This window comes from Durio zibethinus, chromosome 24 (genome assembly GCF_047325235.1).
Source record: "Durio zibethinus cultivar Kanyao isolate XHJ-2024 chromosome 24, ASM4732523v1, whole genome shotgun sequence".
Taxonomy (NCBI): domain Eukaryota; kingdom Viridiplantae; phylum Streptophyta; class Magnoliopsida; order Malvales; family Malvaceae; genus Durio; species Durio zibethinus.
Genome location: NC_143185.1, coordinates 21,203,540 through 21,227,939, shown reverse-complemented (window position 1 = coordinate 21,227,939; position 24,400 = coordinate 21,203,540). Strand labels below are relative to the sequence as shown.

General features: G+C 37.4%; 5 protein-coding genes across 11 annotated transcripts; 2 read left to right on the top strand and 3 right to left on the bottom strand.

Annotated features, from left to right (window-relative positions):
- Window positions 1–102: 102 nt before the first annotated feature.
- Window positions 103–4,548, bottom strand: LOC111317261 (protein MID1-COMPLEMENTING ACTIVITY 1-like). Of its 4 annotated transcripts, none has more exons than XR_016333024.1 (9): window positions 3,826–4,548; window positions 3,317–3,534; window positions 2,755–3,191; window positions 2,223–2,641; window positions 1,654–1,763; window positions 1,302–1,373; window positions 810–980; window positions 611–704; window positions 103–385 (listed from the first exon to the last, which is right to left on the bottom strand). XR_016333024.1 is itself a non-coding variant. In XM_022919711.2 (9 exons), the coding sequence occupies exons 3-9, from the start codon at window positions 3,163–3,165 to the stop codon at window positions 333–335; spliced, it is 1,266 nt and encodes a 421-aa protein (XP_022775446.2). In that variant the 5' UTR covers window positions 3,166–3,191; window positions 3,356–3,534; window positions 3,826–4,542; the 3' UTR covers window positions 104–332. The 4 variants fall into 4 exon arrangements, 2 of the variants coding, with proteins under 2 accessions (XP_022775446.2, XP_022775445.2); XR_016333025.1 differs by having other exon boundaries at window positions 810–938; window positions 3,826–4,546; XM_022919711.2 differs by having other exon boundaries at window positions 104–385; window positions 810–916; window positions 3,356–3,534; window positions 3,826–4,542.
- A 2,328-nt stretch (window positions 4,549–6,876) lies between these two features.
- LOC111316265 (F-box protein At4g35930-like) lies at window positions 6,877–10,069 on the top strand. 2 transcript variants are annotated; one of them, XM_022918284.2, is made up of 6 exons: window positions 6,877–7,402; window positions 7,541–7,587; window positions 7,737–8,231; window positions 9,161–9,235; window positions 9,326–9,435; window positions 9,528–10,069. In XM_022918284.2, the coding sequence occupies exons 3-6, from the start codon at window positions 7,875–7,877 to the stop codon at window positions 9,787–9,789; spliced, it is 804 nt and encodes a 267-aa protein (XP_022774019.1). In that variant the 5' UTR covers window positions 6,877–7,402; window positions 7,541–7,587; window positions 7,737–7,874; the 3' UTR covers window positions 9,790–10,069. The 2 variants fall into 2 exon arrangements, with proteins under 2 accessions (XP_022774019.1, XP_022774018.1); XM_022918283.2 differs by lacking the exon at window positions 6,877–7,402 and having other exon boundaries at window positions 7,487–7,587.
- A 614-nt stretch (window positions 10,070–10,683) lies between these two features.
- On the top strand, window positions 10,684–13,069 carry LOC111317257 (uncharacterized). Of its 2 annotated transcripts, none has more exons than XM_022919703.2 (3): window positions 10,684–11,021; window positions 11,763–12,108; window positions 12,222–13,069. In XM_022919703.2, the coding sequence occupies exons 1-3, from the start codon at window positions 10,941–10,943 to the stop codon at window positions 12,770–12,772; spliced, it is 978 nt and encodes a 325-aa protein (XP_022775438.2). In that variant the 5' UTR covers window positions 10,684–10,940; the 3' UTR covers window positions 12,773–13,069. The 2 variants fall into 2 exon arrangements, with proteins under 2 accessions (XP_022775438.2, XP_022775439.2); XM_022919704.2 differs by having other exon boundaries at window positions 10,687–11,021; window positions 11,769–12,108.
- Window positions 13,070–13,233: 164 nt separating this feature from the next.
- LOC111317259 (ubiquitin-conjugating enzyme E2 29-like) lies at window positions 13,234–15,885 on the bottom strand. Its single transcript, XM_089753763.1, has 2 exons — window positions 14,613–15,885; window positions 13,234–14,484 (listed from the first exon to the last, which is right to left on the bottom strand). Exons 1-2 carry the CDS (start codon window positions 14,736–14,738, stop codon window positions 14,386–14,388), a joined length of 225 nt encoding a protein of 74 aa, XP_089609889.1. The 5' UTR covers window positions 14,739–15,885; the 3' UTR covers window positions 13,234–14,385.
- A 142-nt stretch (window positions 15,886–16,027) lies between these two features.
- Window positions 16,028–23,969, bottom strand: LOC111317258 (rac-like GTP-binding protein RHO1). Of its 2 annotated transcripts, XM_089753762.1 has the most exons (10): window positions 22,962–23,969; window positions 22,674–22,870; window positions 22,075–22,298; window positions 20,258–21,005; window positions 17,448–17,535; window positions 17,239–17,348; window positions 17,075–17,138; window positions 16,842–16,906; window positions 16,642–16,707; window positions 16,028–16,556 (listed from the first exon to the last, which is right to left on the bottom strand). In XM_089753762.1, exons 1-10 carry the CDS (start codon window positions 23,620–23,622, stop codon window positions 16,455–16,457), a joined length of 2,325 nt encoding a protein of 774 aa, XP_089609888.1. In that variant the 5' UTR covers window positions 23,623–23,969; the 3' UTR covers window positions 16,028–16,454. The 2 variants fall into 2 exon arrangements, with proteins under 2 accessions (XP_089609888.1, XP_089609887.1); XM_089753761.1 differs by lacking the exons at window positions 20,258–21,005; window positions 22,075–22,298; window positions 22,674–22,870; window positions 22,962–23,969 and adding an exon at window positions 18,129–18,823.
- Window positions 23,970–24,400: the final 431 nt, after the last annotated feature.

The following is a 24,400-nucleotide window of genomic DNA, read 5'->3' as shown; positions in this document are numbered from 1 at the left end:
CGTATGGTAAATTCAACCTTGTTTAATCTTAATATGTTAACATCTTTCTGTTTTCAAAAAATATATATTAATGTCTTTATTATTCATTTTAGTAGTTGTGTCTCTATCTCTAAAGAAGAAATGGATCCAAAAACCACTATACCATTGAAAATAGTGTATGATACAACATGTGCTGAATCTCCAAATATAATTGGACTAAAGTACATGTCTGCAGACTCCAAGGCAAGGGAGCAATCACAGTACAGTTTCAATTTAACAGTGGCCACTAGAGGCTATATTCTATATTCGGCTTTATCAACCTTCAATGGAAATAAGCCTTTCAGTCCTGTCACTCATGATTCCATAAATTGTGATGGTGGAGGGCTTGTTTTAGTCTTCTCTGGACCTGCAAGTTCATATGAATTGCCAAGATTATGACATGAAGGAACCAAACTACAAATATCACATGCATCATGCAGCAGGAAAACAAAAATCACACGACTTTAGAACTAAAAGCATCTAATATATGTTCTGATATGGTTATCATTAGATGCCAATGTGTATTTAGAAGACAAATGAGATTTCAACAAGATCACGAGGTGTCAAGGTTCTTGGAATATATAGGATATACCATAAACCCCACGTATCTCTACTTCTCTCCACTCTTGAACAAGGGCACAACAGCAACACATCAAATGTGAGAGGAAATCATCAACAAATCCACCCTGCAAAGGAATAAAAGTGTAGACTTGAAAGTAAGATCAAAACTTGCTGTGCACAACTAATTGTAGACCTTATATCCAAGACTAAGCTTTCTGTTGAGAAAATACCGTAATGTTCAACGCCTTGCGAAGCTTCCTTCTAACGCAGCAAGTGTAGCAACAGCATGACAATATCAATGAATACGCCATCATTTCATTGCATGCTTCTGTAGAAGCTGAAGGAAGTTGCTGTGTAAGCTTTGAAACAATACCAAAACCGAAAACAGAATTTCAAAGGGGCTGCAGTTGATATAACACTTTTCAGTAGCAAGCCTACAAGGGAGAAGGTAATTTCCTTTCCTACGGAAAGCTGAATTCTCATAATCACTTATGCATGTGTGCTAAGCAAAATAGAACACACATACATATTTTAGTAAAAATACATAATCCTTACAGATCAGGGTAAGTTAGAAAACAACACATCAAATTCTTGCACAAATGAAAATAAAGGAATCAACAAAAAAGGAAGATCACACAGACTATCTCCCAATCTGCAATGAAATTATTAAGTAACCGAAATATAACAAACTAGAAAATACAATATAATTTAGAAATACTTACACATGTGCCTGTTCGTTGCCACAGTAGCAATCTTTGAAAATGTACCGCAAGGATAGAAGAATGTCTTTATACCTGCAATGAGAAAAAGGAGGCTTAGGAGACCAGATGAAAAACAGCAAATACAGGAAAGTCAGTCTGCCAGAGAAATCTGTCCTAAAGAAGAGAATGTCCTCCTGTTGTCCCTCCAGAAAAGGAAAAGAAACAAAAATCAAATTAAAAAAAAATGTCCCCATCTCCTTTCTTGGAGCCAAACAATCTCAAGTTATAAGTTGTAACTTCTATCATGTCAAACAGAATAGAAGGCAGATATTTAATACAATAAAGGGGCAGTAATAATGTAAAAAAGACATACAAAGATATGGTTCTGAGCAACAACCAAGCAAATCAGCATGCCATTCTTCGTATCGATGTGAACCTCTATCAGACAGCAGATCGTGTCCTGATGAAACTGAAGATGTGTTTCTGAGCAAAAATGTATGGCATAGAACTTTTAGAACCACACTTAGCTCCGAGTATGTGAAATGCATAAACTGTGAGTGCATATTTGAAAGCTTAAGGACTTAAGACAACAAACGTGACTGTAAAGAAGCTGAAACTCAAACGCCAAATTCCTTCTAAATGGCAGGGCATCAAGATGTCAGCAACTAAATCTTGCATTAAAAGCATACAAAGTTTTTAGCCTTACCACCCAAGTTTTAACTATATCACAAGAAATTACGAAGCAAATTACATCTACATCAGCAGGTAAAAATCTATTTTTACTGTCTTAATCATGTCTGCATCAGCTTTCAACTCCTATAGGGCATAGTAAATGGCAAAATAGGGACAAGTTACTGGGGATGTTACTATATGAGATTTTTTTTTTATATAACCACAACTGCATTTTGACGATGCAAAACTAGAAATGAAAAGAAAGTTAACCTTGAAGTTGTGTGAGAATCAGACTTCTTAGGAGAGCTTTCGTCATATGAATAACCTTTCTCACTATCGGCATCTGAGATGTTACATTCTACCTTCTTAGACCCTTTCATGGATGAACTATTATCCGGAATAGAAGTTGCAGCAGCAACTTCTGTTACATCAAGCAAATGCTGGATTACGTCACACTGCTGCACATCATAATTAGCTTGTGATTGTTGTAGTTCTAGTTGAAGCTTTTCATTTTCTTTTTTAAGTGCTTCATTAAAACACAAATTTGGATATGTGCAAGAAAGAGTTTTTTTCAAAATCATAGCATCATTTTTTGAGGGTTCCGGTTTCAGTATAACATCTTGCACCCTTCTGTCCTCTTCATCCAATGTGTACTCATGCTGATCTTTCTCAATAACTTCTAGCCTCTCCTGCAGGTTTGGGAGAACTGAAAAATTAGAAATGCAGGCAAAGCTAAAGATATGAAATGAAATCGCTCCAAAAGCAAATGTCATTTTAAAACAGCAACAAGAATAGTCAATACCCTGACTCGAGCATTATCCACCAGAGTGATAAGAGGGACAATCTTCAAATACCGGTCGATTTCAGTCTGGGCCTTCCTAAATTGATATACAATGTTCCATCCCATGGCCAGAAGATACAAATAGCTCCTATCCTGGCAACTGTTCACTAAAATGTAAGACCTCCTTAACGCATCCTCAAGCTGCTCCAACGGCTCTCGCGTCTCGGGATACCTCTTAAGCTCCGACATCTTAAGATGCTCCAGCAAGTTACCGATCAACTTGAGATGCTGTGCGAATCGCATGCAATTCTTCTTGTGCATTCGCGCTGCGGTTGCAGCTCTAACTATCATAGCTATTAACCGCACCGCATCAAAGCCCACGAGCTGGGCTACATTTGCAATTTCTCCGAAATGTTCCCACGAAGATGCCATCCTTTCCTCTCAATCAAACCTGAAACCTGCTTTTTATATAAACGTTCGTTAGATTATTCCATAATCCATTTTTAATAAATTAATCAAACAATTTGACCGAATTATATCTGTCCAGAGTCGAAAATGAACTTAATGAACAGTAATTTGTTACCAAAAAAAGGCCAGATGGGAGATATTCGCTCGTTTTCACCTCTTCTACGCTAGAAGCGTCACCGTAAGAAGAACTTGCATTGCTCAACAAAAGCCACAACTGATTTCTTTAGAGAATCGGCGATACGTAGCTCAAACTTGAGAATCAAAAGCTGCTTCCCAGGATCTATCCAGATCTTCGATTTTTCAAAGCAAAGAACAACGCAGTATCCGTTTCAACTGCTTAAACAAAATAAAAATAAAATCAGTTTGTAAGATACCACGGTCTAGAAGATTATCCGTTACGCTTCTTCGTTCATTTTGTCGAGCCAAAGGAAATTCAAAAAGGAAAACTGAATGCGAAGCGATTCAACACTCCAGATGGAAAAAGAAAAAGAAAGCTAATATGCAAATGCAATTTATTTCATAGAATCTCCGGTGAGCTCTTTTATGAACCGTAATTAAGCTTATGACCTTTTTCAAGGGCCAAAAGCACAAAGAAAAATGCGCGAATGGTAGCGAGACACTCACCTACTCCCAAGGCGTTTCCACTTATTTCTATGCTTTGGTTGGTTCTTTTTCTTTTCTATCTTCAAGAAAAAAAAAAGCGTCAGAGTTTGAGATAAGAATAGCGTTGAATTCTGGCATTAACAGGCATTGCTTTGCGCAAAACGGAGAGCTTCTCCGCTCTTCTTCTTCTTCTTTCTCCGAAGTGAACAGAGCTCAAAAAGAAATAGTTTCCCTCTCAATCTTTTATCGCTCACAGTTTCTGTGGTTTTTGTTTGTCTCTGTTGGTGCTGGGTGCAGACTCACCACCATCACCATGACAGACAAGCAATGAATTTGTGCCTTTGTTGTGGTGGTGGTAAATTTGAAAGTACGCAAATGTCATCACTTTTTTCTTAATGGACGACAATGCCAACGATTTTCACCGAAGGTAATGGCACAATAAACATAATGTTCAATGATTTGAAGCGATTTTAAACGAAAGGGATAATAGTGTAATTGGAGGGGGATCAGTGAAGGCAACTAAAAACAGTAGGACGCAAATTCTAGTTGAACATCCATTCTTTCTGGCAACTGTCACATGGACCAATAATGGTACGACCATGAAGTGCCTCACACATGCCTTCCATTACACGTGTCCACATTAGTCGTTCTCTGTCTCCGCCACCCTCATTGTTGCCTATGTAATTACAAATTTTGCTACTCTTTTTCCTATCAAATCATATAAACATACGATTTTTATCACGATTTCATGTTTTCTCTCATTTTTTGTTTTGTTAATCAAAATTTATGTTATTTTAATGATAATATATATTTGTTGCAATTATTCAAATTTTGTTGCTTGATAATGTATTCTTGGTATAACATAAGGTCCCCCGGCTCCAAATCCAATTTTGGCCGACTTACATGAGAGAATGTATTGTAAGCTAAGGCGTGACTTGGTGATGTTAGGTGGTGGAAACAAAATTGACACTCCTCCCACAACAAAACATTTTAAAGCAATGTTTTATGTGAAAATTGCATAAAGATGAACCATCTATTTGTCGAGATGTGATGGTCCTATAATTCGTTCTTACTTTGCTAAATTCGATCATTAATTCGTGTTTTTTCTTTTTTATACAATATTTGTCTTTTACAAGCACGTAATGTAACCAAAGCTAAGTACTAGTTCATCTGCAATTTAATTTGCAAGTCAATTTTCAGTCTTCTTCAATCGTTATTACCGTGGTTGCCATTCACATAAAAATATCTATGATCCATTGGGGGTTGATAATCTAAAAATGTGCGATAAAGAATTCATATCAAACTGTCCAAGTATAGTATATTTACCCAATTCCATCGGTAGCTTGAAATGTGGGTTTAAATCCAAATCCCTAAAACAAGACAGTAAGTTGTTTTGGGTTTTGGATTATGGGAAACTTGGAAAGAAAAAAACCCTTGCAAGTTGCAAGTATCTCTCCTATTATGCTATGAGATGGACTAGAATGGGATTGATTAAGCAATTAGTTAAGCGATCAAATTGTTGGTTAAGATAGATTCCTGTTGCACCCAGCCGGGCTTCTTTTTTATTTTCCTTGCCGCATTATTATTCATTGTTTGCTTAAATTTTGATTACAAGCAAGAAAATTGGTGCATTAATTTACTGTTTTATTCTACTATGTATCCCTATGATTTCCTTTTCTTGATGTCACGGGATGAGATTCTCCATTTTCACGAGTGGGATTTCACGTAAAACGAACGCATACCTTAACAAAGCAGCTGCTACAATTTGAATAAGTAGATTAATATTTTGGTTGCTGATAGCCCCATTATCATATACTATTAACCCTTAGCCTTAGTATTTTTATTTTGTTTAAGGATACATTAATATAATTATTTGATGCTGTCTATGTGCTTTAGTGATCTGATTATTATATGATTAATATAAGCTCTAAAAGGCATATATGAGAGAGGTTGGTCAATCAGAATCTGCAGGTAGGTGGTTTTTAGTCAGAGAAAAGATAGAGAATTAAAAGGCAAGCCTGTGAACAGAGTTGTTCACTAGAAAACAGGCGAGTTAGGGGCTGAGGGCGCCAAAAACAGTATAAAAATGATGAAAGTTGGAATTGGATCTGTTTTACAGGTTGTGGCATGGGAAACCACTTTGTAATCCTTCTTTTCGTGGCAAAAGTTTGGATCCTTTTTTGTGATGTGAACCGTGAACATGACTCCATTTCTTTTTGGGCTATCATGAAATTTTGGTTTCTTATTGTTTTTCACAAAATCTTTGCTTCATTGGATGAAATATAATAATATGAATAATCTGATGAGGCCAAAAATCCAAGTGTTTATGATGGGATAAAAAGATAAGATCAAGTTAAATGGTTGCCATATCGCACAATTCACCAGTTGTCTTGCCGAACCACGTCAACGTGTCAACTCGTGGTCCTTTAATTTGGAGCTGTCGCCCGTAAACTTTAGCTGTTCTTGTCGTTTATTTTATTTTATTTTATTTGAAGAGAGTAAACGAAAGAGAGAAAAAAAAAAATTGATTCAAAATTACATTTTTGATATCTCTTTTAAATATATTTAATCATTAAATTAAAAGCTTGAAAACATTGTTCTTGTCGTTGCATCTATGACAATTGTCTTTCAGAAAAAATGTAAAGGATTTGACGCTTTTTATTTTCCAATGTAAGTGTTGCAATAAAAAGAGTTTCCTTACCTATCAATGCGAATGTACCATAATCTACCAGGAAATTCCCCAACTGGATACCAATAATAAACCCCAATATATATAACATGACCAAGTAGGGAGGGTGCTTTTGAGTGGTATTGATCCCTTAAATTTATTTATAAAAGCCTTAAGTATTTTTTCAAAAATATGATCTTGAGTATTTTCGGATTTATTTATAAACAATTTTAAGAATGCACTTTATTATATTGATTTATTGTATTTACAATTTTATTTTTAAATTGCTTTTTACAATGATTAATTTGGCCGATGCCAAAGTCTACTCACGTGAAAGGGCTTAAATTCTCCATACCAAAAGATATTATCTCGTAGGAAGCAAGTCTTGAAGAGACGAGTTTCCCCAGCCTTCAGCATCTTCAAAGTACAATACCAAGAAGGCCCTCATAAGTATGGTCTAAAATAGAAAAGTCAGGCATTGGATTCCATTTAAATCGAGGTTTGAGCGGATAATGGTCGAAACTATCCAACCAATGAGGCTAATATAGTAATTATATAAATGTTTTGGTATTTTTTTTCCCTCGGAAATCTCCTTTTCAAAATTTGATATTAATAAAAACAAAAAATTAAGAGACCACCTTTTAAGGAAATTCGATCTAACCGATTATCTAATCAAACGCGATCTCCGTAGTCCGATTTGGCCCAGTGACCTTAGCAATCAAGACAAATAGCAACCGTCGTTAAACAATTTGGCGGGCAATTAAAGAAATTCAAATAAAGAGCAAGCCCTAGCGGCCTCATCTCTTCCCTCTCTCTCTCTCTACAAACACGCTCAGACACTCTCTCACTAAAACCTCCTCTCTTAATGCAAATTCGCTCTCTCATTTTTTTTTTTTTTTAACACGGAAATGTCTATTAATTTAAAGGCCGGTTAGTTTATCTGTTTCCTTCATTTTAATTTGGGTTTCTTAATTTTTATTTAGGATTTGTTTCTTGGGCTTCTTTTTCTTGATGAAGTTCTTGCTGTTTTTTGTTTGGCTGATTCATTTTCAGTGTTTTGAACTGCAGGGGAGATCAATTGAAGAGGATTTTGAAGTCTCAAATCTTTTAATCATGTGAGTTTTGTTTATTGAGCAATTTGGGGTTTTTTTCTTGACTATTTTTTGCCCCTCATTTGGTTTTTGAGTTGAAAATAAGCCAATAAAGAACTAAGTCCAGTTATGGTATTAAAGGAAAGTTTTAATTTCTTACATTTCAATGCCAGGTTTTAAAGTTTCAATTGATGGCTGCGTATTAAGGTGTAATTATTCGAAAACTCGGAATAGCTCAATCAGGGAAAAAGGTGTATAAGTTAGTTAAGGGACAACTTAGAATAGAGGTAAGAAAGAAGAGTGACAAAAGTATGGGAAAAGTGTCTCCGAAAGATAGGGAATTAAAAACAGCTAAAAACAACAGGCGGTTGAAGAGTTCTAGCAGTAAGTATGTGAAACCAGGTACTCTTGCTCAACTTCGATACCGTAAAGCTTCAGCCGCCAAGTTATGTACCGATCTTGGGAAGAAAAGGGTAGCTGTGTTAGGTGCCAAGAAACCGGAGGGTGACAATCTTTTGATTGAAAATGGGGTTATTGAGAAAAGCTCTTTGATGTTATCGCCCGCCGGTTTGCATAAACAGAATAGTTTGATGCGGACACCAAAGACACCTCGGCCTGAAGACTTCGATTCAGACTCAAGGCTGGAGTCTCTTCCTATGGATTTAGTGGTATTTGTTTGCACCCTTTGTTATTCTTTTTGAATGACGTGGCCTGGAAATGATTTATTTCTACTTCGTTCAATTAGTGATGATTGTGTATGACATTACAAGGTTAAAAAGCATTTGAGCCACTGTTTTACATGCTGCATCAGTTACTAAATTATTATTTTTATGGGTTTTTGCTTGCATGGATGATCTTCATTTGTTGGTGGCATACAGGATGGGCATCCTTCATAGATTATGTTGCCTGTTAATGTAATTTTGTTGGCTCTGCTTTGTTTTCGAGCGCAGAACCACATAAATGGATTAAGATCAAAGTGCTATGTATATAGCTTCTTTTTGCTCCAATTGAGTCCAGTTATTGTTTGTTAGAACATAGATGACTGCAAATGTAATTTAACAGAAGCAAAACACCTTGAATGAAATGGAGTTTGTTATTTTATCTATAGTCTTCTTCCCAAAGTATGTTTCTCTTTTTATTGTTATCTTGTGCTTTATCTGCTTTGAGAACCAGTCATTCGGATATAAAATCAATGATTTTCTATGTTGACTTAATAAAGTTTTCCAAAGACATTTTCTTCTATATTTTAATGTTTGCAATTGATTCCTCAAAAATTTGTCTGTTTGCATGCATATAACTATAGGCTAATCTGCATGATCCTTGTTTATGTTGTTTGATATGGTATTCATGGATTACTGTCATATCATAGTTGGGAATTTTTATCCTGTAAAGATACCAATGGATATATGTTTATATAGTTTACGTATGAGGAAAAACTGGAGCCAAAAACCTGATTCTCAAGTTAGAATTGCATTATATACCACTCCCCCTTATTTTGGATGATTGTTATCAGAAACTGCTTGCTTGAATGCTTTCCATTTTTAGAGATTCGGCCCCTCCCACTGGGTACTGATTCAATTTTTTCTGATATATTGAGGTTAAAATACTTTGTCACTTGCATCATGACCAACTGAGGGCAGTTTTTCATGTTTCTCAAAGGATAAGAAAGGCTGTAAGTCTCTCTCTCTCTCTCTCTCTTGTGTGTGTGTCTGTTTTTGTTTGTGGATCATGTTACATATGTATTTATGGTTGTTTGGTACAGGTTTGCCTTGCTAGGCAATTCCACTTTAATTACACAACACCTGATCGCTCAAGACTGGAAATGTTGAGAACGAAGACACCAAGGCCGACCGAACACTGGCCCTTTATAAGGTAGGTGTCCAGAGGTTATAGGTCTCCAAGATTCCGTAAAAATTGGAATAAAGTTTGTCTTTTTGTTTACAAAGTTTGGATGTTTTTTCCAGCAAAGGTGACGGGAAAAGTATTTTGATGAGAAGTCCACACACTCCAAAAGCTCCAAGGCATGGTCCACGACCACCTTCCCGTGTAAAAGTCACTGAGATGAGGCAAATTGCTGCAGTGCTGTTTCAGGATTCAGGATTCCCATCAAGATGCACGGTACCGTCTGTTCTCTCAAAACCATTATGCAAATCTTTGGCTTCCAATCGAGTGCTATTCTATGAGGATGAGTTATGCCAAGCTGTTGCTCAGAATAAGCTTCATTGATTTCTTCTCCGTGCTTATCTCAAAACCTGGATTCCTACATGTATAGTTTATTTTTCATTTCTATAGGAGAATGTAGTTAGATTTAGAAAGTATCAGGTATGCAATTTTGTAGCTTTGCTTGGGCAGTACTAAGTTATATGAAATTTCATATGAATCTTATCTGCACTAAGGGTTGGAAGATCTAGATGATGAATTTGGGTTTTCACAACAATAGCTTCTAAACTGGTTGGCTTGTATATCTTTTTCTTATATATATGTTTAAAAGTATCATCGGTTGGCTTATTCTCAATCCACTGGTTTCCGCTTAAAAATATTTGATACTGAAGTGGTTACTGTATTTGCTTTGCACTAACCATTTACTTGACTCGAGATCGTATATTTTTGTGTATTTGTTATAACTTTAGTGATGAGAACCAAATGCTTGTATAATCATGTGAAAATATTGTGAAATCCTTCCTAATTGTGTTTATATTTCTCTACTGGTGCTTGCATCTGTGGAAAATTAAATGCCTGATCAACTGGAATTGAAAAGTTTCAACTCTAAATTTTTATATTAACTAAAGGGAATGTGTAGAAAAGCTATATAAAAGGGGGTATATAAAAAAAAAATGCAAAAGGGTGGTTAAACTATGTTTTGTGACAAATTAAAGAAAAAAAAAAAAGAAACAGTAACCATTCGAAAGGATTTGGCCATTAAAAAAAGAACTAATAAAAAAAAAGGTGCAAAAAAAAAGGCCCAAAATAGAGATGGAATATCTTATTCTTATACAAATCCATTGACAAACCCATGATTGACTACCCTCTCCCTGTTTCCAAACAGGCCCTTAAATCGCTCACCAAAGAAGGGGTCGATTCCTCTATAAATACCCCTCTTTGCCTGCAAAGAAGCGATTATGTCTGGGTCCAATTTCTTTCTGTCTGGATCTGGAGCCTATCCTTTCTTCAAACCCTAATCAGAGAATAGACTCTGGTTTTTTTTTTTTTTTTTTTTTCTAAATTTCCCTCTTTTGGTGGGACAAGTTGGATCTTCACTTAAAATACCTAGGATTTTAAAACCTTAGCTACAGTTCCGATCTTATTCAAGCTAGGGTTTGCTTTTTCTGTCTTCATTTTTTTCATTTCATATTGTTTGGTTGTTGGTGAATCAACAGATGTCTCGGTGTTATCCTTATCCTCCACCGGGGTACGTAAAGAACGGTATCCACGATGAGGCACTTATTAAATCGATTAAGGTTTGTTGAGCAAATTCCCCAATTGGCTTCAATGCTTTCCTGGGTTTTTACCCTTTTTGCTCGACTGCTCTAATTCGCGTCCCCCCATAGCCTTGCTTCTGTTTATGTAGTAAATTTTGGCTATGGCAAGAGCAAAAAATAAAAGAGAGAGAGACAGTAAGGATTTTCTACCTTAATGCCTAACTAAGATGAACTATGATTTTAGTACGTTAAGGTTTAACTATGAGAAATTGAAACCATTTTATTCAAGACACGAAATGATGCTGATTGAGATAAATTCATGTCTGAGTTAAAGAGTATGGAAGTTCTCTTGAAGCTTAAAATTGTAATTGTTAAGACATTAGGTAGAATTTGTTAAAATATTTTGTTTTGTCCTCTATATTGGAAAAAAAATGGTGAAATGTTGCTCGAAAATGAAACATGCGTTGCACTAAAACTGCTTGTAAATTTGTTCTAGGGTATGGATCAAAGGATCATGCAAGTTATATAATAGGAAATCATACTAGAGATTGTGTTTCAATTTTTCTCGAAGAGGACTGTTGCCGGCACACCTTGTTTACATCTTTATTGACTTATTTGTTATTATTAGCATAGGAATAGGGAAACTTTCACTTGGATTTCATGTTGCTGAAGTTTGGTTCTAGGACTGCCTGTGTTCTTTCAGTGCAGTTTTGCTTTGGCTTGTTTGTATTAGCTTCCTCTTTATGTTCATAAATTGACTGTTTCTCTGTTAATTTGAAGATTCAGAGAGAAGAAGAGAAGGCCAAGAAAGAAAGGAAGAAAGAAAAGAGAGAGAAGAAAGAGAAAAAACGGGAGAAGAAAGAAAGAGATAAAGCCCGTGGCAGTGGAGAAATTGAAAGTAAAAAATATGGTCATAATAAAAGGCATAAAGATGAGAGGAGCCAAGAAGGTAAAATAGGAGGAGATCATCAAAAGAGAAGAGAAAATGAAGTTGAAATTTTTGAGAAGAGTACCCTTACAGAAGAGCATGGTCATGCTGTGGGACCCCAGAACTCTTCTGATAGCACCCTTAACAGCAACAAACGACAGAAGCTGAGCTCGCCTCCCGACAGTGGGCATAATCCTGGTGAGTGTGTTTGTATCTCTTCCTCACCTGGGGGAGGCTGTTTACTTGTTGGGTTTGTTCACTTCACATGAGCACTGATATTGTGTATTCAAATTGTTATTATTAATGTGAAGGAAGCATTATCCGGATCAGATTGCCTTCTCAAAGGCATAAGGATCCTGAAGTGCTACCCAGCAAGGAACAGCCTTGCTCTACCTCAGGAAGGATTGATGATGCCTTTGTTCAAGGGATGCACGAGCATGCTCCTAGACCAGGCAGAGAACTGGAAGATCATCCTTGTTCTACTTCCAGTATTAGCTGGCCAGAAGTAACTTTCAAGCTCAGCAAAGAAAAATCTTGCTCCTCTTCTGGTGCATCAGAGAGTGTTAATGCTGAGGCATCGTTGTCATCAAATTTGTGTAGCACTTGTTCTCCTATACTAGCTTTAGAATTCAAAAATCTTGTGGAGGATTGGGTTGTGCCTACACTGCAGATGCAGAGTGAGTTGACAAGTTTTAATCATGAGGACTGGCTGTTTCAGAAGAAGCTGAATCATAAGAGTTGGGTTGAGGGCAGCAAAGATGGAAATGTTGGCTCGAGTCAAATAAACTCAAAAACTTGGCCACATGCTCGCTACTTGCCTGAGGCTGATATTTATGCTTTACCTTTCACAGTGCCATTCTAAAACTCTGTGCAGAGGAGAAGGCGTGCAAAGTGCAGAATGAGGGAACTGGAACACAGTGGTTATTCTCTTTGTTCTTGGTGCTAAAATTGTGAAGGGTTTGTTGCCATCATTTCCGCTCCTTTCTTCCATTTGGTGTTGGGACTTTGACCCAATTGACGAGGATAAATTTTGTGCGGCGACCCTGATAGAAAAATGGCTATAAAGGCTTTTTATTTGCCAGCTTTTATTGGTGAAAAAGAGTATTGATGTATCACAGGTTCAATTCTTTCCAGTAATACGAGCATCATTCTTTGTTCATGATCACGATATCATTCTATCAATATTTTCTGGTAATGATTTTGGTCCCCAGAATTCTTATCAGCTCATTGTGAATACTGGCATTTACTTTCCTAAAATGCTTTTATGAGCGGTCACTGGTCAGCAACACTGGGGATTCATGGTTGGATTTGGATTACAAATCATCCTATGGGCCTTCGCTGCTTGCAGAAGGCAAGAAGGCAGGAGTGGTTCGGGAAGGCCATATTTGTAATTAGACTCATGCATAGTGACGCAGCTTCTCCATCAAAGAAGAAAAAACTTCAAATCCCAACTTTTCAAACAAAAATTTCCTCAGTTTCCCTCTCAAAACACTCTTATTGGGAGCTTAATCGAATTTAATTACTGTGAGAACACAGCAAAACTATGATTCCGAGTAAAACGTCTTAAAATTAAAAAAAAATAAAAATAGTCAATTTGCTTATGGAAAAGGAAAACCGGCACTCTCCCACCATCGACGGTGTAGATCATAGTATTAGACTTCGAGCAAAATCAAAGGCCAAGATCAGAGCAGAACATTGACAAGCGTAGCACAGGATCACTCTAATCCAAAAAAATAAAAACTATGCCCCATTGTCCCCGGTGGCTAACGTAGCAATTTCTTGCATCATGGTTTGGTGCAATGAAAGAAACGGGTAAGCTTTTTAGTTTAGGCAGTAAAAGTTAAACACAGACCACCACATGTTGCATTCCCGGGAGGAATGAATTTCGGTCTATTCTTATGATGAATTTCATAATTCAAATGTTCACTTTTGAATTGGTTGGTGATTCATCAGCACTACCCAAGTTTAATCATGGATATTTGTCTACAATGCTTGGAAGCCTAATTTTCTGTCAATTACTGCAATATATGATTCCCTCTTTTATCCTTCTTTTATATTATTCTTCCATGATCTCAGTACACTATCACTAGAATTTGGTTCGGAACAGATGGTATATGTGCCAGCCAACCCAAGCTTAAAGCCCCAGCTTTCTCCAGGACCCTTAAGCCATTACGTTTTGTATCTTCTACTTTTAGTTTCCATTTCTTGTGTGGCTCAGTAGTTTCCATTTCCAAAGATAACATCTACGTAGAAAAACCACTTTGTATTTCTAGAACAGCCATTGCCGAAACGAGACCGATGGTCTACCTGAAAGATATTTATTCATTTAATTTAGGTTTAGATTCAAGTTCTGGATGATCCCTCTTAAGAGCTGTTTTGGAAGGATAGTGTAAGTAATATGCCCAGTGGCAACAAAAATGGCATGAATCAGCCCATTTCATGCTTCTAAGTCCACCTACGTGCCAATATTGTCTCCTACTTCACTTTCGCAGTCTTGTATATATGAGCAATCTCAGGAACAAGTGGATCGTCAGGATTTGGGTCCGTAAGCAGGGAACATATCGAAACCAAAACCTGCATTTACCAAATTTAATCGTCTATATTATTATTCCAAACAACCCATATATACATATATATATATATATATGTATGTATATATGGTTTGTGATGCTCAAAATGATCATCTCAGTCGTAATTATCACCTTCGCAATGGTGAGTACGGTACTCCACTGCTCCTTGAGAATATTTAAACAGATATTCCTATTGCTGTTTATGTTTGGATGGAAGACTTTGGTCCTAAACGCAACCTGCCATATTTTATTCACCATTAAGGCAAACCAAGAAATCAGAAGGGCTACATCATTATCGAGAAGAAAGTGGGTTTACAGTTTACTGGTGCCGCCAGTTAAATTTGACCTATGGAAGCTTGAAAGGGTAGTCGCGAGGGAAATGAATGGTAACAACGAAAACCACACCGCAGTAGGGGCTGTCAATTGGACCGATTATCGTTGCTTGCCAGTGGAACATATCTTCTGCCACAGGACCTAAATTTCACCACATAAATATAAATTTAGAAAGTGTAGGAAAAAGTTACACTCTATAGTTCGTTCGCGTTCTTGTTGTTGCTTGATTATTGCATGTAGCTGCACTGCTTGAAGTTGGAGGGTTTGCAATTCCCTGAGCTCCTTGAGAATTCTCTTTGGTGCCATAGGGATGATATCTGATCAGAAAGAAGAAAAGCTTCTTGACCTTGAAATTCAAGACAACAGAGGGAAAGTCTTTTTAATGCTGTAATCTCTGGTCTTGATATCCCTGCGATCTGTACTACATTCATTTATACAATGACAGGGAAGGAACATTCGGAAAGTGTCCCCGGTTTTTCATCGCGTGGGCGAGGAACTGGATGCAAAGTTGTGAACTGAGAATCATCCACGTTGCCCCCTGTTTTGTAGTTTTCCTTTTCATGTAAAGCAACCATGAAATGTAACTTCCAATCTCTGACGGCATAATTAAATAGTTGAGACTTGAGACCATTAATCAAATCGTTTCGATGCTTTTAAAGTAAACCCTTTGAAGTCTTATGGTCATCTTTTGGCTATAAAATGTAAATTGAGAAAAAAAAATAGAGAAAGTTGATGATTTATTTAAAATTTTAAATTGCAAAAGGCATCTAATTTAACAATGACATACCAAACGTGACAACTTTTCTTCAGCGGCATAAAGTCCAAATGGTTTATATTAACCTGTGAATAGATTCCATATGCCATTGGAAAATGCCTTCCACTAAATGGGTGAGGAATAGGATAGAAAAGATGGGGTTTGATGTGTCTCATTACCCCATAACATCAAATAATCTATCAGACTTCGCTACTTCCACGTCCATCTAATGCTAATTTCATTTATATTTATATTCGCACTAAGGAAAAAAATTTAGAAAATCCAGGCGGAATTCCTTGCCTGATAGCTTACACGAAACATTAAAAGGAGGCTTACTTTAATGGATAGACTGACAGCCATAAAAGCCCTTTCCTCCGGCTTTACCCAACTTGTAATCTATTTCTCTCATAACGAGTTTTGACCATACTTGTTCCGGTCCTGGGACCTGGCGCCAATAATGTGAATGAACAAAAGAGTGACAGTTGTAAATTGTATAAACAGATCATAGATACGGACGAAAGGTCACGTGGTAACGAACAAGTTGCGAGAAACTCAGAAGAAAGAAGTCACAAACATACCAAGCCTTTTAGAACAATACAAAGCAATAAATTTAAGGCTGTTTCCTAACTGGAATGTTCCAGGGGAATTAATACATAAGCATATAAAAAAATGGAGTCCGGAGGAGGATGGCATCAATGTACTTCGCTTCAACAATTAGAGATCACAACAGTTGCATAAAGTAACACTACCAAATCAAGAGATGCTTCACAGAGGTCCTCAGTTGTTGAGAGACTATTATCCAGGGCTTCTAATATCTTCAAGAGCAAAGAGAAGAGAAAGGGAAAGACGGGTGAAGGCCATAATCTTTTTTCACATTTTTTTTCCAGTCACAATATGGAGCAGGCCTTCTGTGCTTTGCCCTTCTTTTTCTTCTGATTGGGTGGTTGAAGTACGACTCTGATGGCAGCATCAAAAACTGCCTTCACATTCTGCGGTGAAGTCAACAAATCCCTTTAACGTAAGGAATGTTCCATAATATAAAATATATGAACATATTTACAAAACAACGTATACCTGCTGTGTTTTTGAACTGCATTCAATATAAGCAGGTGAACCAATCAGCTTCCTTAGCTCCTCTCCCTTACAGATTCAGATAGAAAAAGAGGAAGGCTAAGGGTTAGATAATTGCAAATAACAAAGTCCATGCAGCAGGAAAACAAGTAATAACTGAATAATTTTTTGAGAAAAGTATGGACTAATACAAAAATCTTTACCTGGGCTGTAGAAATGGGTACAGCTCCAGGATGATCAATAAAGAACTGCTTATCGTCCCGAAGATCTGGCTCATTTAAAAGCACTTGAGAATCATTATAATATTAAAAGCCTACCTATGGCATGAATACCTAAAATTCTCCTCAATTGAAAGCATAGCCTGACAGAAATTTTCAGAAGTGGCTATTTGAAAGAAAATATTTGCAGCTACAGCACACTTAATGTTTTAACTTACCAAGCTTAGTTCCAACAAGAACTATTGGAACACCAGGGGCATAATGTTTTAACTCTGGAATCCACTGGAAACAAGCCAAGAAAATAACTATCAGCAAGCAATGAATTAAAAGTTGGTGTATGAAGCACTTCTATATGTTTGAAATTTAAAAAACTGCACCTAACCTTTTTGGAGACATTTTCATAACTGGCCTTGCTAATGAGGGAAAATGCCAATATGAACACATCTGCCCCGCGATAACTCAAAGGTCTTAATCTGTTATAATCCTCCTGCCCTGTTGCCCAAAATTACAAACATAAACCCACAAAAAGAAACAGAATGGTTATAACAATGAGATTAAAAAAAGAAAGCAAAAGGTCAAAGTGCAAAGTACCTGCAGTATCCCACAACCCCAGATTAACAGTACTCCCATTGACAACAACATTTGCACTGAAATTGTCAAATACAGTTGGCACGTAGTCCTGTTTTTCACGGTAATGAAAATGTAAGACAAAGGGTTAAACACGTTCTTAGTATCAGCTTCTAGCTGTCAGAATTCCCAAGATATGTATCAAGACAAAAATACACAAAGATGGAATCACAAAAGAACCTGAAAGCTTGTTGGCGGATTAAAACGTTAAAAACTTATAATAGAGTAGGTATCAAGAGTAAAGAGAGAAAATTTTCATATTTTTCTTATTAAATTAGCTATTATCATAAATTCCCTTTTCCTTCCACTAGTTCTGTCAAAGATCCAAATATGTTATTCCATAAAGGCATAAAATTTAATATGGTTTTCCCTAATTGAATTCACAAATAATATCAGCTCAACAAACATTAAAACCAATCTTTAACGAGTGAATCCTCATTCAATCTCAAATCAGACAGCAAAAGCAGCACCTTTCAGAATTAGACATAAAAAAAAAAGCCTAATTTCTCTTCAGCAATTCAGAAAATTTCCTCATATTAAAAACCCAAACGCTAATTTTTCCTAACAGAACAAGTACAATTCAACACTAAACATTAAATTACCCAAAAACTTAGACAAAAAAAAGGGGAAAGAAAAGAGAATTACCGTAGGAAAAGTGTTGCTGGTGTAAGAAATTAGCAAACAAGTTTTACCAACGGCACCATCACCAACAGTCACGCACTTTATAAACCTTGAAGCGCTCATTTTCTATTTTGTTTTCACTTAAAAGAAAAGAGAAAAAGAAAAGATTAGCCTCAGATCTTAACACCTGAGGACAAAGGTAGAATTCCCCCAAAAAAAAAAAAAAACCCCTCAAGATTACTCCTTTTCTTCTTCAATCAGCCATCTGTATTGTTGAAGGAAACCCTAGGTGAAATTAGAGAAAGAGGGGATATCAAAAGAGGAAATTAGAGAATGGGCTAACCCTAGGAAAATGAAAAAGGGAAATTTTTTTTTTTTTTTTGGTTTTGCTTTTTGATATTTTTGGGCCGGGAAATTATGGCGTTTGAAGCGTTCGTTGTCGTTGAGCCAACGAATCTTCACCAGCTAATTTCTATCCCACTTTTTTAGGGTTATATTTTAACGTGAAAATTGGCGGACCCACCCGGAATGTTCTTCTCGATTCGGGTTTCTGAATCGGAGCTTGACTCGGGTTTCAGAAGCTTTTTCTTTTTAATAAATCTCGGTTTCATGTTGCCTTTGATTACACAATTGTCATGTTTTTCTATATAAAGTGGTATCCTTGAACCACTAATTAAAGTCTTGGCCAATTCTGTTCCAATATTGGGGGTTAAAAGAGAGTGCCAACAACCATGGCAAGTCTTTTACAACCTTTATCACTTGAAACATTAGTTTAGTTGTTATCCAACGTGTTGGCAATTGCAAATAGAATAATTCTATGAGGTCAACATTCCAAATCTTTTTTGGGAAGTTAAACATAAACAAGCGATGGAATTTGCAGTCTTCTTTTCCCACATTTAATCCGCAAGCAGAGGCCAGAGGGGAGCGCTTGCCTGGCTACTTAGGGGGAGACAGAAACAGTCATAACCCCGCCCATTTCGAACTACAGTTGGTGACAAGGTCAGCCAAGTGATTCAAATTTAGCCGAAGATAAAGGAGAAAGAGTAGGAATAGTAAGCAAGAAAATCGAACCAGGAAAATTCAAGGTAGCCTACCAAGCTAAATTGCACACAACACAATCATCCGAGACACTCTTTTGGTCTCTCTAGCTGAGGAAGACCCTTCAATCCTGTAGTATATTAGAGAATGGACCAAACATTGTCTAGGAATAGAGAAATACAAACATTGGATTGAATTTGAGTGGCGTTTCTCAAAGGATGCTCATAGTATGATGGCGACACAAAACAATGTAATGCGAGCCAGATACAGCATAGCTAGTTGTATACAAGAATTGGATAAGATGCAAGCTATTGAAGAGACAAGCGCTTGACTTGCCTGCTTGCACCGAAAGTGCGTTGCTCCATCCAATCCCAGTTTGATAGAAGGAAATTTTGTAGTGCTTGTTAGTTGTTAGTCGTATGTTTCTGTAACTGATCAAAAACTGATGCTTGTATATATGGCTACCAATTACCATCCTCAAATGCATTATACGACTTATTCAATCATCAAGCTGCAGCAGAGTATTATATTTCGGTGCAAGGCGTTCTCCAATAGGTCGTGGAAAACGAATTCTTAAATGATCTAATCAGAGCATTGAAAGTTGTCAGCAGAAAAGTACCACTGTGCTTATAAGGCATAATGAAACGTAGATTTGATCACCTCTTCAGCAGGAAATTAATCTAATTACAGCATGCCTATAAACACATTCCATAATAAAAAATAATTTCATAATTCAAAAGGAGAAACACGTTAAAGAGAAAATTTCAAAGCATTCAACACCTTCCTATGACAAAACAAAGCCAGGTATACAATCCTACATTCCTAATTGAAAACCACTAACTTCTCACTGGAATTTTTTCTACTTCCTATATCATCATCTCAAAAATCACTTATCCCAACAATACTGGTCCCCTCTAAATGTCATTGGATTTTAATCATCTCCATTGAGAGTTTGCATAAGATGGATCTGCATTGAAGATAAAACTATGCAGCACTTTCTCTGGAGTCTGGACTCAAATCCAGCTACCGAACAAGGTGAACATCTATACATAAAAGCAGGTATTGATGGTAGCATCATTTTTGCCCGGTATGCTTCAAGGGAGTATTCTCTTCACATCATGCTCATGATCAATACACTTGGCTTGGTTGTATACAGATTCAAATGCTTGCATACATACACTTGAAAATCCTACCATTGCCTGAAAGACGTGGGGAAACCCCATCTGAAGGTTGTTCAAAGTCATCGCCCTTGTTATGCTCACTGACTTCTCATGCTTATTCTTCTCCTCCTCTGCCTTTGCTCTCAATATGTCCACCTTTGTTCGCTTTTCTGCAACAGGGTCTTTGTTCATTTCCGGCATCGAAAAAGGGCCATACTTACTTTCCAGTGATCTAAGCTCTGCTGCCTTCTTCTCAAAATCTTTAAATGCAGAATCTGCCTTTTTCTTTTGCTTATACTCCTCTGCTTGCTGAACCACAATGGCATGTATTACTGTCAAGAAGCTCTTGATTCCTTCAGATGCTACCTTATCTGGAATCCTGTCAACTGCTAGATGCCATTCTTCACAAAAAGAGTAAATTATCGATTCCTGACTGTTTCTTAAAAGTGGGTTATTGCTGAACTGGAAAAGACTAAGCCGGAGCCAGCCTGCAAGGGACTGAATGTAGTCTCGTTGAGCCTTGACTAAGTTACAGAAAGACAAATGCCATTGCTGGACTTCAAGCTCGAGCTGGAGAGTTGATTGCCTGTGAATCTCAGAAGTTGGTTCATTAGAAGGGATGAAGTTAAGGTACTTGAGCTGCTGAACTATGTGCGTGTGGACTTGGTGGATCTCATACATGCTCCTCCACATGCACATCAACCTGCACAACAAGCAAACATATAACATTATACGATGCAGTTATTTAATCAGTTGTGAGTTGTGGTCAGAAAAATATCATAGTATGCATTTAGACAATAACCCTCTATTGCAGATTAAAAGGAAGCATTAAGGATATCAAATTAGGTAAGAAGCCTATTCTTTGCTGCTGGCAGCCTGCACCCCATCATCTCCAATGGAAACCTAAGACGTATGGGCCACCACTGGAATCATATGAATCCCATATGAGATGCAAATATATGGACGAATAAGATTCTTTTAGCAGTACCTGGAACTATAAATACACATCAGTCCAATATGATTCGCTGAATGCCCAGCTTTGCAAATTTGGTACAATTAGGACCAGAAGATTATCTTCCCTAGGAAGACACTGAAAGTTAAAGGAATCAACAAAAGATTAGGTTAACTCTAAATGGAGACCCCACTAGACTATTCTGGTACTGGCCACTCTCAACCTCATATAATTAGACACAGTACAATTGGATTCGGCTTATGTTCTTCCCAACAAAGGCAAACAATATGGGAAATAACCATGGCAGTAAAAGCAGTCAAAATAAATTCCGTATACAATTGTTACGGCCCAATATAGCAACACTAGAGTTGACTTTTAGGCTTATCTTGCTGCCGCTGAACAGAACATTCAAGTTTTTATAGTGAATCCCGAAACTGCATATCCCCTTGAATACAGTCCAAAGTCCAAACAGTAGCCCAGAAAATGTACAGTCCTAAAGTGGTGGACTCCTATATAATTTTTTATTGCGATTGTATAATTGCAGGACTGCAATGAAAGAACTGTAAGTGAAAAGCTCTCAATATGAATTATGAAGGGTCCCAAACGTGGCCTTTTTCTGAACAAATTCAAAAAATGAACGAATCACTATCTCATCTGTGGAGGACATTAATTCAATGTGCCGAAAGCTTCTGTTCTGAACTAGAAAATGATGTAACATAGTCATGTGGAAACTTAAGGGCTACTGGCTCCAGCATTTGAATACTCAAGGTAAACAGGAAACAAGTACGTGGAAGAAGAGTTATAAATAACCAAGACTAACCCTTTTACAAGGTCAAGGAGTTGAGGGTAAAGCTCCGACTCTCTCAGCTTGATGATTTCCATAGATGTAGTCTTAATGGCCTGTGAAGCAACCATCATTTGGGATTCTAATTTTTCAACTTCTTTCTTAGTCTTCTCAGTCTTCACATAGTCAGCTCTCTTCATCTCCAGCTTCCTCAGCTGGGCCACCCTTTTCTCATGCTCTATCTTAATAGCCTCCGCATTCTAAAAAATCACCAATAAAACTGCTAAATTAAAAGAACATTAAGAATAAAAATATGGGCCACAGGACTTGACCACTCTTTTGATTCATCAGACCATCAAATACGATAAGAAGTCCAAGGTTTTCATCCTTTTAAACATCCATTCTTGGGCCCCAAAAGTTAAAAGCAAAGGATTCAATATTTAGAACTCTGAAAACAAAAATCTGGCAGTAAACACAATGTTATGGATTTTTCTAAAGAAGAAAGTATAATTAAATTAAGAATTTTGTTTTCTTGCTTGAAACTTGCATCAGAAAAAAAATTCCAAAGAAAAACACCTAAAAGATCATGCTTCACAAATAAACAAAATTTCTAACCATGGAATTGGATCTAGTACCTTGACCTCCTGGTATAATTTCTTCTCCCAAGCATACAATCTCTCTATACTAGAACAATGGCTGCTGCTAAGAACTCTACCACCAACATTTCCGCCAATCCTGTCCTCTCCCAACGTTCCAATTCCTTCCATTTTCGGATTCCAATTCCATGTCCAAGTTGTTGGAGTCGGATTGCAACCATAGTTATACACGTTACCTCCAACAAGAAAAAGCAAACGAACAGGTAGAAATGAAACCCCACCAAGAAATCAAAAGAAAATAAAATGGAATGAATGAGAGAGATCTACCTCCTTTACTTTGAGCAGAAAAATTGGAATTTGAAACTTCTAACAGCAACGACAGCTGGCTACCAGCATCAGCAGCTTTAAGAAAATACTCATCAACCTCTTTCACAATCTCCACCAGTTCTTTAGTATTCCTCGACACCACCATAGCAAGCTCGCTTCCCGTATCTTTCGAGAACCCACCCACCACAGAAGGCGGCGCTGCCACGCTCGCAGCCCCGTTTGCGGTTGTTGTAGCAGTGACCGCCACCTCAGATATTGACGCGGCAGCCTCCCATTCCTCTTCTGTGGCTGACCGTGACGCCCCAGCCGGAACAAATGGATCCCAGAAGTCCCAGCTACTTGATGGAGGAGGAGGAGGCGGCGGCAGAGCAGGGGAGGCACTGGTAGCAGATGTCCGTGTGTCTGAACCAGGACTCATTAAAGGCGGTGGCGGTGTCGGCGGATGAGGCGGCGGAGGGGCATGGTGATGGAGGTGGAGGATAGTTTCATTGTTGGAAAATTGAAGGAGAGCTGAGCCTGTGCCCCGTAAGGAGCGCAGATACATAGAATGTGAAGCAGCAAGAGCTTGTCTAGCTTTAACTAACTGTTTCATGTATCGCTTTCTCGCCTTGCAACGTGAAACTGTCTCTTCCCTATCAATCCTTGAGTACCAACACCCCATTTTTCTTGCTCACCCCACTAATCCAGATCAACTTCTTTTTTGTCTTTTTCTTCTTTCTAAAATTTGAAGCAACTTAACCAAACAATAAAAAGGAAACTGTCCTACAAAAAGCGAATGACTTCTGGGTTATTTACTTTGTCGAAAGATCTGTTGCTTTTACCATTGCAGCTTTCAACAATGGCGAATCTTTCATCTTCAAGAAACTATCTTTCACAACAAAGAAACCTTCTTTTCCTGATGTGGTTTTTTCTATATTCTGAAGTTACCTACTTGACCCTTTCGAACAAAAATGTCTGTACTTGGTTGTTTGCTGGTAAGTGGTGGAGAGAGAGAGCAGAGACATAGCAGTTTTGGTAGTACGAAGACAAACCAGAGAGCTTGAAATTTTTATATTCCAGTTTAATGACGAAATTGCCCTCCCGGAATATTCTTTTCCTGTTTTCAAATTACTTCAACACGCCATTTGAACATGCAGCAGGGAGCCCAACATGCCAGCAGGCTGCTATATTCGTGTATATATATATATATATATCAACCAGTAGAAAATGTGGGTCTGGATGCTAGATTTGGAAAATTCTGAGGGTGTTCTCGCAACTCCACGTTTCAATGGCAATTGGAAAGGTTAATTTGGATATGGTGAAACTGGAAAGGCAAATTGGATTCAAACCCTATCAAGGGGGTTATGAATGCGTAATTAAGATGACATGATTAATCCATGATGATATTGACAAGCGTTTTGGTTAAGTTAGTAAGAGTAGCAGTAGTCCTTAACAGTGAT

What these genes read in the sequence shown, in the direction of transcription:
- LOC111317261 (XM_022919711.2), bottom strand. Translation starts at nt 3,165, where the DNA reads ATGGCATCTTCGTGGGAACATTTCGGAGAAATTGCAAATGTAGCCCAG. An exon ending in TTGCTCAGAACCATATCTTT is followed by an intron (nt 1,374 to 1,653) that starts GTATGTCTTTTT and finishes TTCTCATTGCAG; the next exon opens with GTATAAAGACATTCTTCTAT. An exon ending in AGAGATACGTGGGGTTTATG is followed by an intron (nt 386 to 610) that starts GTATATCCTATA and finishes ATGAACTTGCAG; the next exon opens with GTCCAGAGAAGACTAAAACA.
- LOC111316265 (XM_022918284.2), top strand. Translation starts at nt 7,875, where the DNA reads ATGGGAAAAGTGTCTCCGAAAGATAGGGAATTAAAAACAGCTAAAAAC. An exon ending in CTCTTCCTATGGATTTAGTG is followed by an intron (nt 8,232 to 9,160) that starts GTATTTGTTTGC and finishes TGATATATTGAG; the next exon opens with GTTAAAATACTTTGTCACTT. An exon ending in GAACACTGGCCCTTTATAAG is followed by an intron (nt 9,436 to 9,527) that starts GTAGGTGTCCAG and finishes TGTTTTTTCCAG; the next exon opens with CAAAGGTGACGGGAAAAGTA.
- LOC111317257 (XM_022919703.2), top strand. Translation starts at nt 10,941, where the DNA reads ATGTCTCGGTGTTATCCTTATCCTCCACCGGGGTACGTAAAGAACGGT. An exon ending in CACTTATTAAATCGATTAAG is followed by an intron (nt 11,022 to 11,762) that starts GTTTGTTGAGCA and finishes GTTAATTTGAAG; the next exon opens with ATTCAGAGAGAAGAAGAGAA. An exon ending in CGACAGTGGGCATAATCCTG is followed by an intron (nt 12,109 to 12,221) that starts GTGAGTGTGTTT and finishes ATTAATGTGAAG; the next exon opens with GAAGCATTATCCGGATCAGA.
- LOC111317259 (XM_089753763.1), bottom strand. Translation starts at nt 14,738, where the DNA reads ATGGTGAATAAAATATGGCAGGTTGCGTTTAGGACCAAAGTCTTCCAT. An exon ending in CCGTACTCACCATTGCGAAG is followed by an intron (nt 14,485 to 14,612) that starts GTGATAATTACG and finishes TGGTAAATGCAG; the next exon opens with GTTTTGGTTTCGATATGTTC.
- LOC111317258 (XM_089753762.1), bottom strand. Translation starts at nt 23,622, where the DNA reads ATGGGGTGTTGGTACTCAAGGATTGATAGGGAAGAGACAGTTTCACGT. An exon ending in CTCCTTGACCTTGTAAAAGG is followed by an intron (nt 21,006 to 22,074) that starts GTTAGTCTTGGT and finishes CTTGTTGTGCAG; the next exon opens with GTTGATGTGCATGTGGAGGA. An exon ending in GTATTGATCATGAGCATGAT is followed by an intron (nt 17,536 to 20,257) that starts GTGAAGAGAATA and finishes CGTGAAAAACAG; the next exon opens with GACTACGTGCCAACTGTATT.